Source organism: Beta vulgaris, chromosome 6, assembly GCF_026745355.1.
Source record: "Beta vulgaris subsp. vulgaris cultivar EL10 chromosome 6, EL10.2, whole genome shotgun sequence".
Lineage (NCBI taxonomy): Eukaryota > Viridiplantae > Streptophyta > Magnoliopsida > Caryophyllales > Amaranthaceae > Beta > Beta vulgaris.
Genome location: NC_079207.1, coordinates 3702196 through 3717242, shown reverse-complemented (window position 1 = coordinate 3717242; position 15047 = coordinate 3702196). Strand labels below are relative to the sequence as shown.

Below are 15047 nucleotides of genomic sequence, written 5' to 3'. Positions count from 1 at the left end.
CCCGGCCCGCTAGCCTAACATGGGCCGTGGGCCTTGCACGTTGGGGATTTTAGATTCCGGCCCGGGCCCGGCACGAGCCCGTGGGCCTTGCAAATTTTTTTTTTTTCAAAAACTGTGATTTTTGGACCAAGCCCGCGTGAGCACGAGCCCGGCCCGCCAGGCCCGTGGGCGCGGGCCGGGCCATGGACAAGTTTCCATAATTTCAGCCCGGCCCGGCACGGCACGAGTTTCATGGGCCACGGGCCTGGCCCGGCCCGTATTCCACTTCAGCCCGCGGGCCTGGCCCGTGGTCAGGCCCAGCACGGCCCATGGCCAGCTCTGTTTCATATATGATATATTCACATAAATCACACTATACTTCGTGTGACAAATTCACAATATAGGCAATATTTCTTATTTACGCATTATTTATCAATTAATTTTGACGATTTTTTCTGACAATTATGTTAAACTGGTTAAATTCTTCAATGTTAGGATTTTAATATTTTTTATCATTTTTTTTATTTAGACGTAATGAGAGATATTAATGTTTGAAGAAACGGTTGGAGTTTAGAAAAAACAAATGTTTATATATGTTCTGAAACGGATGTAATTATAATTTTGGAATTTAGACGATGTCTCGGGTATTTTTTTAATTTTGGAATTATATCAATTTAAAAAAAAAATGGTAAGAAGAATTTCTCTGGATTGCCCTCGTACAGATTCCTCACCCAAAGACCCATTACAAGTCAGACGTATATGTATCTATATTCTTTGTAAAAAAAATAGCTTTATATCTATTACTCCCTCCGTTTCCTAAAAATCTGCCCTCTTTCCATTTAAGTGTGTTTCCAAAAGATATTCCCTCTTTTACTTTATTCCTTATTTGGAATTGGTTTTCCCCTTTCTACCCTCTCATGTCCCTATTATATGGTCCACTATTACATTATTAATTCAATTTTAGTCCATTTCTCTCTCCTACTTTAACCTCTTTTTATTTGTTTATTTATTTAACCTTTTTCTCTCTCCTACTTTACCCACCCCACACCTCACACAAATGGATTCTCCTTGGTATTTGTAGAAACAGTAAGGCTCCGTTTGGTAGGGCGTAAAATATTTTCAGTGTAAAATGATTTTCATGGAAAACAATTTACAATGGAAAACACAATTCCAAATTTAGTTTTCCGTTGTTTGGTTTGATGTAAAAAAATGATGAAATGAAAGGAAAATGAAAGGGAAAGTAAGGAGGTAGTAAGAGGAGTGTACAAGAGAAAGAAGGAAAATAGTTTTCCCTTCATTTTGAAAGGAAAATGGTTTTCCATCCTTGGGAGAGTAATTTTACCCCAAGGGAAAATGGTTTTACACTCTTTTGCCAACCAAACAATGTAAAACTGAAAATAGAGGAAAACAGTTTTCTGGGAAAATATTTTACACCCTACCAAACGGAGCCTAACAAGGAAGATCTTTAAGAACCGGAGGGAATATGTAGGAACAATTTTATATGTTTTCGCACGTAAAACGTGTGTAAGACTAGTAGTCTAATAGGTTAACATATGCCAATTATTTGGGCATGGTGCGTGGAGTTTTGGTCTTGTGTACAAAACTTGGTCATAGGAGGAACTGAAGAAGCATATAAATTGAACATCGGTTCTACGTTAGTAATATACTTATATATCATGTGTTAATGTTCTAATATATTTGTCTATAACTTTATACAAATATATTAAAAGGCGTGTATAAATAAGAAATGGTGCCATGTGACGCTCTTTCTAGAGCGTTTTAGTTCATGTAATCCATGTACAATAAAAAAAGTTAGAAATTGTGTCGGATAGGATTTTGTAGGAAGATCTTTAAGAACCGGAGGGAATATGTAGGAACAATTTTATATGTTTTCGCACGCAAAACGTGTGTAAGACTAGTAGTCTAATAGGTTAACATATGCCAATTACTTGGGCATGGTGCGTGGAGTTTTGGTCTTGTGTACAAAACTTGGTCATAGGAGGAACTGAAGAAGCATATAAATTGAACATCGGTTCTACGTTAGTAATATACTTATATATCATGTGTTAATGTTCTAATATATTTGTCTATAACTTTATACAAATATATTAAAAGGCGTGTATAAATAAGAAATGGTGCCATGTGACGCTCTTTCTAGAGCGTTTTAGTTCATGTAATCCATGTACAATAAAAAAAGTTAGAAATTGTGTCGGATAGGATTTGATCCCGAGACCTCAAATACATATACTAAAGTCTTAACCACTAGGCTAAGTTGTATTTAGTGTCATTATCATAAAGTATTATATTAATAAATGCAATTTTTTTCTTATCCGGGGTATAACCCGGACCTAATAAGTAATAACTAGTTTCATATTAGTCTAGTAATAGAAAAGCCAAATTCAATCATAAATTATCACGTCAACATATATACCCTTAATTTATCTTGATTTTATGACAACCAAAAAAATGTTATGACAATAATTATTTATATTGCTCGGAAAATGTGGTCCTAAACTTTGGAATACATATGAATATATGATGGAAAATGTATGATTACTACATGGAAAATTTCTTAGCGGGGCACCCATCAATACTCTTAGAATTCACAAAACCAGTACTTCAAACAAACTTTCATTAACAAGTATGTACATATACATTTTGCTAAAATTTATCAATTGAAACAATTTTACAAAAAAGTAATCATAATATATTAATATGCAAAGTATATGACAGAAAATAATTGAGGTCACATAATAGAACAAAGTGGAGGTGGATCTTGATAATCCAAACTCATCATAGCTATGGGCCTGCCATCACAAAAACCATTCGGATATGGGTATGAGTACGAGTATGGGTATGGATATGGGCATTTCGGATCGGGCTTCTTCTCTTCAGGCTTTGGAGGAGGCCCAACAGTCACAAACTGGGCCGATTTGCCTGCTTTTCTTAGACGTGTAATGATAGCATATGGGTCTGCATCTCCTATTACTGCTATTGTTCCTTTCTCTATGTCAGCTTCGATCTTGTTCACTCCTAATACACATGATAATTGTGATTAGGACTAATTTTTTTAAAAAAAACACACAGACAAGTGATTAGAACAAATTTTATACCAAAGAGATTTATATTTTCTTCTTTGGATATGCAATGGAGAATGAAAAGGGAAGTGAATTAGAAGGATTCTTTCTTCCTTTTTTCTTCTAGTAAACAAATTTAATAAATGTTTGGATAGTCTTAGAAAGATTATTAGAGGTGTTTACTATCCGACAATTTGGAACTCAAGGAATAGCTCATTTCAAGCTAAAAACTAAAAAAACTTACGAATTTTGAAATAAATCAATGGAAAAACTGGTTAAAATTGAAAAATAATTATCAATACGATTTACCTTAGATAAAATGGTCTCGATTAGTACCACAAAAATGACGAAATAGAGTAACTGAACAGTGAATTAATTTCATAAATACTACTTTTATTAATTGTCGGAAAAAAACAAAAAGATACAACAAAAATATTATTTAGTAAAAGGCAAGTATTGGTACCTTCTACCTTGGACACTACTTCGAAAACCTCTTGCTTGCACCTTTCACAAGATACATCCACCTTCAACACTGTTTTTTGCACCATTTTTTGAAACACTTCCTTCAATATAATGTTCTCCCAAACTATATATTGACTGATAACAGATCTTACTTAGCTCAACTTTAAATAGTCTATCTTGTCATTTATATTTTTATAGTCAAAGCCCCAACTAACAAGTAACAACTTCCAAAGTCTTTTTTATTTGCAACTTGCAAGTCGTCTTTCTTTTTTTTTTTTTTTCTTAGTCATCTGTCTCTAACACAATCTTCTACTAGAGATTTGGGATTCTTATTTATTAGCTAATAATTAATGTCCGTACTATTACAATAGGGCGGATTTAAGATTTAAATTTAGTATGTTTACATTATAATTACAGATATCTCTACTAATTCCTATATGAAATATTATAGTTGGCAAGTCAAATACCATCAACGAAAAAAACAATCACAATGGCTATCGATAAATTTTTATATTTTATACGTAGTATTTTAAACAAATGTGTTATAATTCATAATCTTTATAATTTATTTTGCTACTTTTTGTATAATTTGTCCCGTAAGAAATTTTTTCGAAAGTTTGAGTTTGAAAATAATAATTTAAAAGGAATTAAGGTAAAAAAATATGTCATTAATAGCCTCTTGTTACTAACATAATAAGAGAGCTAGAAATGTAAATATTTATTTAAGTCTTTTTAGTTAAGTATAATTATTATAAGACCTTATCATATTTTATTTGAAATATTAGACAATAAAGTTAAGAGAACGTATTGTGTCGGACTCGTCCGACCATAATCTTGGTCGGACGACTTTCAGGTGGTTCCAATTTTTTTTCAGGTAGTCTTCATTTTTTTTCAGGTGGTTCCAATTTTTTTTCAGGTAGTCTTCATTTTGTTTTCAGTTAGTCTTCTTTGTTTTTCAGTGGATTTTGTGCTTCAGTTAGACTTACTTGGGTTTCAGTTGGTCTTTATTTTTTTTCAGGTAGTCTACATTTTTCTTCATGTAGTCTTCATTTTGTTTCAGTTAGTTCATTATTTCTTTCAGTTGACCCATTATTTCTTTCAGTTGGTCCAACTGAAAGAAAAGAAAGTCTAACTGAAAGAAAAGAAAGTCCAACTGAAACAAAACAAAGTCCAACTGAAAGAAACACAAAGTCCAACTGAAAGAAAACAAAGTCCAACTAAAAGAAAACAAAGTCCAACTGAAAGAAAACACTAACCTCTGCTTTCTCTCACTCTCTCCTTCTTCTTCATTCCTTGTGTCTCTGGATTTGTGTTTTTCAGGTAGTCTTGATCGGAGATTCAACACTAAACTCTCCTCCATGTCCATCTTCGTTGGAGCTCCACAACCATACCCCTCCCCATCCTCCTCCAAAACCTACTACAATAGCAAGGCTACTGCAACCTCTTAGTTCATTATTGATGCTGAAGGTCATTAGTCGTCGTCGACGACATTTTCTGTTAGAATCAAAGTTTTATTATATTCGAGAAGGGAGGACATTTTCTGTAAAAATCAAAGTTCATTATTGATGCTGAAGATTTTTATCTTCTCCTCCCTTCTCGACGACATTTTCTGTTAGATGCTTTTTCTCGTGCTAAGAGAATTTGATGAACTTTGACGACACCGACCAGTTGCAGAAGGTGTGGATCGTAGGTCGTTAAGGAGAGGGAGGTAGCTGAAGGTGTTAAGTTGTGATGGAGAAGAAATAACGCATCTTATATCGGTTGCTCTATAATGAACTTGGGCCAGCCCGTCTGACCAAATGTTTGGGTCAGACGGTCTGACCCAATACTTTCACTAAAGTTAAAGTGTGTTGATGGCTAAATTCTCACTTTTCATTTAAAAAGTAAGTGTTCGATATAACATGCAGTTTGCCAATAAAGTTAAAGTACTTTATATCAATGTGAACTTCTCATATATACTACCTCTGTTTTTTTTAGTTGCAACGATTAAACATTTTCTACTCACACTTTATGCCTAATCGTTGTAACTACAAAAAAACAGAGATAGTGTATATCACATTGACATAAAGCACTTGCATCATAAGTTTGAGCAGACACCACGTGACATATACGTATGCTTTCTTAAAAATGTATTTTAACACATTTGTATAAATGATTTACAATATCTTCATCAATAACATTTTAGGTCTATCTATTTAATAGTAGTCCGTAGATGTATTATTAAAATTTGGGGTGTCAATTTGATCAATGTATGATTATAGAGTTCCTTTCATAGTGAGGACTAAGCTATTGCTATTATCCTAATTGTGTAATTAAAAAAATTGGTCAAATCTACAGACTACCAAACCGGTGAGCAAAAAATAAGGTTGTGACTACTTACGATAGCGATTATTAGGAAAAAAAAAAAAAACTTTACGTGTTTGTTAAGGATGAACACAAGTAATAGCAAGAAAACTGTGATATTAATAAGTCATTTGCTTAACTAATCTCTCATATTGTAGTTTACTCCCTCCGTCTCAAAATATAGTTCCCATTTTTAATTTGGGAGTCAAATTCTAAAAACTTTGACCAAATATTCTTACTAATGTATACAGAAAAACATATTCATGAGGGGTTTTGTTAGATCCGTCTCAATGTATAAATTCGTAATATCAACTTTTTTATTTTTTTACTAATAAGAAATATAATATATCGTAGGTCAAAGGTATGTCTTGGAGACAGTACAAAATGAAATGGAAACTGTTTCGGTTTGAAACAGTTAGCGTCCTCGCAAGAGTCCGCCAAGTCTCGAGAGCTCACGTCCTTGCTGGAAAGCTGCACAGGATGCAAACGTAAACTACCCTCGCTCGGGGTGGTTCTGAGGAAACCCCCTCCGACGCTCAAGTCAGATATTTGGACCACTAGGATATAGAGAGAGAAACAAGAGAGAGAGAGATAAGCTATTTTTAGTATGTAAGAGAATGTACCTGCAGAATAGTACCATTGGGGTATTTATAGAAGTACTATTCCTCTGACAGGACGTATAATCCTTTGACACGTGTAGGGCTATGACGCATTTGACAGGTGGGAAGATTCCCTCTATTTTGTCTGGTTAGGCGTCCGCCAACACTGTCGGTCCTAGGGGATGAACTGGCTCGAACGGTGCTTTTAATGGTTTTATCGTACTCGCGTTCATAATCTTATTCGCGGCCATAGATGAGAAGGCCGCTAATGAACTTGGGTTATACCCATACAACTAGCCCCCCAGCATCTTTTGTGGTCGCGACCACTGAAGATATTGTCGGATGGACGCGGACATTTTTGCGACGGTATTTTTATATTTTGGGACGGAGGGAATACTTCTCTACTAGGAATAGTAGTGTGAAGTAGGTATGTTCGAAAGCTATAATGGAATTGTTTATTGGTTTGTAGTTGAGACGTAGGGATCAAGGGCGAAATCTATATGCATGCATGATGTAGAAACTATAAATACGTACGTTATTTCTTACCGACGACTATTATAGTTGTCATATTGACAAAGTCTTTGGCCTATGGATAGGTGTAGGAGTTTATAAAAAAAACAAAATCAATCTTAGACGTATCAAGTGGTAAAGCTTCTTTGTCATGAATTATGATTTTCAGGTCATAATTGAAGTATTGAAGGGGTCAAGACCTACCATAGATACTATATTGACATATCAATTGGGATTAACATTATTAGTCCTAGAAATACTTTACTCATTGACATATGGTTAGGTTTTTTTTTCCGTTAGAGAACTCTGTGTAATTAGATGGTCTCATTTTAAGACATGTTTGAGACAGGTATTAGTTTAAATATAATATCTATCAATTTGAGTCTAATACATACACCTATCAGTTTAAATCAGACATGTCTGTATGATCCAAACATCTATATATCAGTTAAACTCATAACATAATATCATTTTTAACTTATACATCTATCATTGTAAACCAAAACATCTATCAGTTTAATTCTATTTAATTTTATCACATAAATTAATTGTCTTATGACCATTATAGAGTCTCCTCTGAATCATTCTAACAAGACGATGCTTTATTTTCTTTTACGATATAAGGCATATTGATAATTATAAGTCATTTTACCCGTCACAAGCAATAAAAAAGTTGGTATTACAATCACCAAAAGAATTTGTTTGACATATTTGGAAAAGAATGGTACTAATTACAAAAAATTATAGATTTTCAATTTTTCCAAATATTTTGGTGTTAAAATAATAATAGAAAATTCATGAAAGTATATGGGAATTGAAAACGTATCGAAAGGTTCGATTAAGTAGACCAAATGAGTCCGGCCCAATTAAACGATCGAGTTTATGAAGGGTGGAGCATAATTTACGAGGGAGAGCAGTGTAACCAAATCTCGTCAAGCCCAATCCCAAGCCCAAGCCCAAATAATTCTCCAAGTAAATACTAAGTAAATACTAAATACAAAAGTCCTTTCTTTGGGTACAAAAACATACAGTCCTTTACCTTTTGATGTGATAATGACTTACTAATGTGATAATAATGTGAGTTTTAGCAGCATATTACTTAGTTAAAGAAACATAAAAAGAAACTATTAACAAATTATTTACGGTCCGTTTGATTAGATGTCATAAATGATGGTAATGTTAATGTATTAAGTATAAATTTCTAAAAGAAATCTCACATCATTAGTCATGGTATTGCTACTTGATCCCAGAACATCCATTTACTTCCTAAAATCTCATTACTAGTCATTACTACTTGAGAATGTAGTATTGATTGGTAATAGAAATTTATGATGAAGTTTCATTACCATGGTCATTGACATGAGAACTTAGTTACAAATTTACACCAAATTATTTTACCATTACCATCATTTATAACCACTAACCAAACGGACCGTTAAAGTTATACTTTTATTCAACTAAGTTAACATCTTAACATATTGGGGCTCATTCGTTGTCCTTTTTTATTTCTAGTTTTCAGTTTTTATTGAAAACCAAAACTAAAAATATGAAAACTTGAAAAAGTAATTTTCAGTTATCTGTTGTCATATTTCAAATTTGATATTTATTATAAGTATAACTAATTTTAAGTTTAGTATACTCCTTATAATCATAAAATCAAAAACTAAAAACGGATAGTAATGCCAAATGGGACCATAGCTAAGCGCTAAGCTAACTAATCAAACTTTTTAATTTGATATACACTTTTAATTTTATTACTTCCTCCATTTCGTTTAAAATGCAACAAGTGAATATTTTTTATCTTGCAAATAATACCCATATATTGTATTTAAAACGAAACGGAGGAAGTATGAGATATGGCTTTTAAAATTAACTACCTTTCAGTTGACTTTTCTATTTGTTGACACTCTTTTAGTTTTATTTTTATGATTTTACTTCTATTCAACAATTGAAATATAGGACTAGAGTGAGCTTATAAATTTTTACTAGTTTAATTGAGTTTACTAATACTCCTCAATCCTCATGCACCTAATTTTTACTAGTTTTTAGGACCAAATTAGTTTAATTGAGTTTAAATCATATCAAATAAGTTCAAATACATTGATGTGATGATCCATAAGTTCAAGTAACACTTAGTCATAACCATAAGGACGATCCACAAGTCCAATTCACAATTACTGTAAGGGTCTGTTCCCCCAAACTTATTTTCACCTCAGTTCGGTTCAATTCAGTTCAGTTCGCCTCCATTCTTTTAGAACCATTTTGTTAAATATTATTATTATGTTGGTTTAATTTATTTTACTAATTACTCTTATTATTATTATTATTTATTTTTGTATCATAATTATTAAGTATTATTACTATTATTATATATATATATATATATATTATTTTGTTTATTATAGCTGAACTCATTATTATTATTATTATTATTATTATTATATTATTATTATTATTAATATTAGAAGAAACATGATTTAGGTCAAAAGCACAAATAAACCCATGTTTTTTAGCCCATAAATCAATCAAATCGCGTCAAAACGATTTATGATAATTTTGCGCGGTCCAACCCAATCATTATTTTTATTACTAAATATTATTATATTATTAAATTTAATTACTAAAATAGTAATATTAATTTACTTCTTATATACTATTGTTATTATATAATCATCATCAAATATTAATATATTAATACAAATAATTTAAAATAATTATTATTAATTATCATTATTATCATTAATTTTCTTATTATTATTAATTATCATTATTAGCATTAATTTTCTTATTATTATTAATTTATGATTATTAATATTAACTTTCATCACAGATAATTCTTTCTGTAATCATGTTGTTTCGTATTAAGATTATATTGTAATAACTAATAGAGTATTACTTAATTTTGACTCATTCTTTTTTCGAAGGGCTTCGCAACATGATGTGTTTGTCACCCACCTGCATAACACAAATGCACCATATACTTTTTCCAGACTAAAGTAATTAAATAAAGGCATATATACACATCATTTCCTGGCTACCACTATAGGGTCTGCCGAGCATGTAGAGCCACTAGTGTAGTCAACAGAAAGGCCACCTAAAAGTGGCCGTATTAAAGTTCTAAAGTCGGAGGATACATTGAAATTGCAATATATGGAAGAGTTATTTAGATCTTTATGTATTTCTCTAAACTTTACCAACTTTTGACATTTTTGAAAAGAATACTTCAACTTGTCAAAGAGTTACCTTACTTACTAAGTCGACACCAATTTGATGGCCTATTAACTATGGAGCCCGATTTATCCACTTTCTACTCATTTTAAACCAACAAGAAATTTGGATAGTGCGTGTTTGGGTTCATTTCTTGGACCAGCCCACTTATGACAAAGTTACTAAAATATCCCTATATTTAGAGAAGCCAACCCTCCATCAGTTGGAGGTGACTAAAATACCTCATTTATTGGGGCTCATATCCTCTATAAATAAGGGTTATCTCATCAGACAAAAGTAGGCATTTCTAAGCTATAAAACCTAGAGCATCTCTCTCTACATTGATCACTTTCTCTCTACCTCAACCATTTACTGACTTGAGTATCGGAAGGGTGATCCCGGGACCACCCCTGGGGTAGGCTAACCTTGTTTTGTAGGATTCCGACGTACGAATAACGGAGCTTAGGCGTACCTTCTTGGGGCCTACATCAAGTCTCTCAGCACATGTTAGCATCCTCAATTTCTTAGCAGAAACAAACAGCGATAATAAAATAAACTAACAGAAGTAGATGGGAGAGCTAAATTTAGATCAAAATAGTTTTTAGGTCCGGACTATGTCTTGGGTAAGGAAGATTTTCACTTATCAATATTGTTGTTTAAAATGATAACACTAAATACAACTTGTTCTAGTGGTTAAAACTTTAATATATGAACTTGAAGTCATGGGATCAAAACCTATACTATGCAATTTCTGATTTTTTTATTGTACATGAATTACATGAACTACAACTCACGTCTTTAAATATATTTACATAGATACCGTTTTATGATTTGAGATTTTCTAAATTTATTATATTGATTATGTATTTGGTTTGAAAATATTTTGATCTTTATCTTTTAAAATTCATTATTAACTTGTACTTATTCGGTCCACTAATAAATGGGGATATCTCACAAAGAAAATATGTTATTACTTCATTCGTTTCAATTTAGTTGTGACACTTTTTAAATCACGAACTTGTAGACAATTTTTGGAGAGGAGAAAAATAGAAAAAGAAATCAAAAAGGAATAATTCTAAATGACGAAGACATGAATACATATTATTCAATATTCCACTATTCTCAATACAATAATTAAGTACATCATTGGCCTTGTATATTGAATAATTCACAAGCTTATTATGAAGTACCTAAAGATCGTCAATCTCATTATTATTGAATTTTCATTGATTAGGATGAGATTAAAACATTATTTTTATGTTACTTTTCTCCTTAATTTATTACATATATATATAAATATTTTATTTTAATATATTTTAAAAAAAATTAACAATCCTAAAAATTACTCAAACATTTTCCGTACCTAATCGCCATTTTTACATAGCATAGGAGCTATAAATTACATCAAAATTAGTTCTCTCTTAATTTTCAACCTTGGTTTGTTCTTGATTAATCAAAAACGTATCATAATTGTCGTAACGCACTATGTGAGAGAGATCCATAATGTTAACGAAGTAAAGTTCTGATCAAATAGTACTTTGATCACCTTTCACCCCACAAACACACAAAAAAAAAAAACTATTTTCATTACAAGTCAACTGTGGTTTGGCCAATCCCTGGAGGGAGCAGAGAGAACATCCAATGATTAATTATTATTACTCCATAAATCTCACTTTATTTGCGCGGTAATCATGTGTGTAAGTTGTAACACTGCTGCTTATGAATATTGACAAACTCAAATATTATCCTAATTCCTAACGTTACTTCTGGCTTCCTGCAGGCCACTACTTTTCTCCCTCTACATGACATACTCAAGTGTCATTATAGGGTTACTTTTTTTTTCCAAAATTAAAGAAATTAAACATAGAAAGAATTAACAATGCAAAAACACGAGATTTTACTAGAAAACTAGTTATTAGGCCCGGGCTATGCCCCGGATAAGAAAAAATTTCATTTATTAATATTGTACTTTGATATAATAATACTAAATACAACTTGGTCTAGTGGTTAAAACTTTAGTACATGAACTTGAGGTCATGAGATCAAAACCTATACTATGCAATTTTTAATTTTTTTTATTGTACACGGATTACATGAACTAAAATTCTCTAGGGAGAGCGCCACGTGGCACCGTTCTTGATTTACGCACGCCTTTTAATATATTAGTATAGATTTTCATAGGCCCAATAGAAAATGCAAAAACTCGATCTCACAAGAGGTTTTGACACAAGTCTTCACTAGTAATATAGGCCAATCACTCTGTTGTTCCTCTTGACTTTACTTAAAGTCTTATCTCTTTTGCTTCGTTCAAAGCGTTCTATATGGTTTCACTTAAAGCATTCTATATGGCTTCACTCAAAGCCTCCTCATACCATACAAGAACTCTCTCAAGTTCTCACTCTCATACAAGCATTCTATATTTGCGGATGAATTGCTTGATCTAATAACCATCTAATTGTATAATCTACTTAGGGAAGAGATATAATATAAGATAAATAGTGGAAACACAGTCAGATATCACAAGAAGTAATCAAGTTACGGCAGGGGCCTAACTAATACTATATATATCCCCAATATATCAGTAGATGTTATGTGCACTTCTCTTATGCCTTTAATAGAAGTCGTGAGCTAATGGCCCCTGTGCCCAGTTGCCCACTCGATCTAGCATCTAGCGCTAATCATTTAGCTATAAGGCAGGAGACGTGTCTTTCCCACATCTTAACTCGAATAAATCTCGATTCGGCAAGTAAGATTGTTAGTTCGCAAGATATTAATTACAAATGAATGGGATTAATTTGATTAAAATTAATCATGTAAAAAATCGAATTTTTAAAGTTATTGCAGCGGATAATAAATAGCAACGGGAACATAAAGTAGTTTAATGTGGTTCAATCTCTACTCCGAGATCTATGTCCACAAAATCCATTAAAAGCGAATTTCCCTAATGTCTCATCACTCTCACTCAAGGTACAAGTCCCCACTACTAACTATAGTAGTGTTCCCTAACACTTACGGCCCGTTTGGTAATCGTTAATAAATTGCGGTAATGAGAATAAATTTTAAGTGTAATTTCATTAGGGAAGCACCCCTAAAATTTTCATGTGGAGGTATTTTTTCTCCATGGGCAAGCAATCTCACCCATAAACTTGTGTTTTTGTCTCCAAGAGGAAGCAATTTTCATTACCACTCATTACCACCTACAAGGTGGTATTGGATGGGAATGAAAATTCAAGAAGGAAAATGGACACTTTAGGATAAATTAGCATTATCATGGGAATGAACAATGACATTTCTCACAAATTTACACACAAATTCATTCTCATTACCACAATTTATGACCAACTACCAAACGGGCCGTTACTATTTTTTGGTGAACAACCAAGGCATCCACCTCGATAGCAGTGACTAATTCCCTCGCCCCGGATGCTTCACTATAAGTGTTGCTAAGTTGAATCAAATACAAATTCATGTACCTAACTCAACACTCTCTATAATTATGAAAATTACAAAAATATTCTCCTCAAAAGAATGCTTCTTAATCAAATAGGTACAGGATACGATTTTTCCTAAGTAATTCACTTGGCAATATTTGTTACACCGTGCTATGCTCTGTGCTATTGATTTTCGGTTTTCTCTGATAAAACTTCAATCTAAAACTCTGGAAACCATATATTTTCCAACTGAGCATTATCCCGAATTGACCGCACGAACCAAAGCATAATGGGTCTGGTCATCTGCTCATTGGCAGCTAAAAAAGGCATACTAGTTGATAAATGTGTGTTTTTGTTTGTATATGAGCTAACGGAAGTATGTATCTCTTATATTAAAGGTGTGCAAGTTCCAGCACCACTAATGAGTCAAAATGTGTGTTTTAGTTAATGCAAATTTTATCGTATTACTAATCAGTAATCACCATGCTAGTTCGCATGAATATACATAGAGTAGTTTAATCGGTGAAATTTTGTAGATTAAAGGTAGTATCTACTATCTAGCTAGTATGATGAGAATTAGATTAAACATAATCCTAATACTTGCAATTAAGAATAATCATGAAGGAAACAAAAGCAATGAAGAATAAAACAATAAAGAGAACACACACCAAATCTATCTCTATTATATAAGTGAAGGGGGGAGGTATGGTGTCCCCTTTTGAAAATACAAAAATACCCTTGAGAAAAAAGAAAATATTAGGGAAGAAAGAAGATAGAAGCTATTTCCATATTAAACAAGCTAAGATTAAAACAAATAATTACCTAATTAAGACACAAGAAAAAAAAATGAAGTTGATTGAAAAACTTTACACAAAAAAAGTTTCAAGATCATTGATAAAATGAGAATCTTCAATTCAAAAATGGTTACCAAATATTGATAATAATAACATTACATTTTTACCGCATATTATTTTACAGAATATCAAACTTATGCACTCATAAAATATTGCTTATTGCCTACTATTTACAATTTCTATCATATAAGGAATGGTAAGGAAGTGATAATAGTTATAAAACATTAGCGCCCTTTAAACATATCAAGTTCACTATAATTTTAATAACACAATAGTTCAAAATCTACGATATTACATGTAAAAACCTGTCAATTCAAAAATGACATTTTTTTTTCAACAATATGTTGCGCATACAATTGTGATTAAGCATAAGTGAATGATATCATCTTTTTAAATACATACGTGTTCCCAAAATAAATGCTAAAATCTATGCACGCACGCATCGCACGTGCCAAAAATGCTAGTACAGATATATTAAAAGGCGTGCGTGACAATGTATACGCGCCACATTGCACCTCCACGCAATATATATATGCCACGTGGCACATCTATTACTCCACTAGAATGGTTCAATGTACACAAGTG

The 15047-nt window shown here is 32.3% G+C and overlaps 1 protein-coding gene across 1 annotated transcript; it reads right to left on the bottom strand.

The window, feature by feature from the left end:
* Positions 1–2594: 2594 nt before the first annotated feature.
* Positions 2595–3932, bottom strand: LOC104895065 (heavy metal-associated isoprenylated plant protein 2). Its single transcript, XM_010681470.4, has 2 exons — positions 3520–3932; positions 2595–3012 (listed from the first exon to the last, which is right to left on the bottom strand). The coding sequence occupies exons 1-2, from the start codon at positions 3602–3604 to the stop codon at positions 2726–2728; spliced, it is 372 nt and encodes a 123-aa protein (XP_010679772.2). The 5' UTR covers positions 3605–3932; the 3' UTR covers positions 2595–2725.
* Between the last annotated feature and the right edge of the window lie 11115 nt (positions 3933–15047).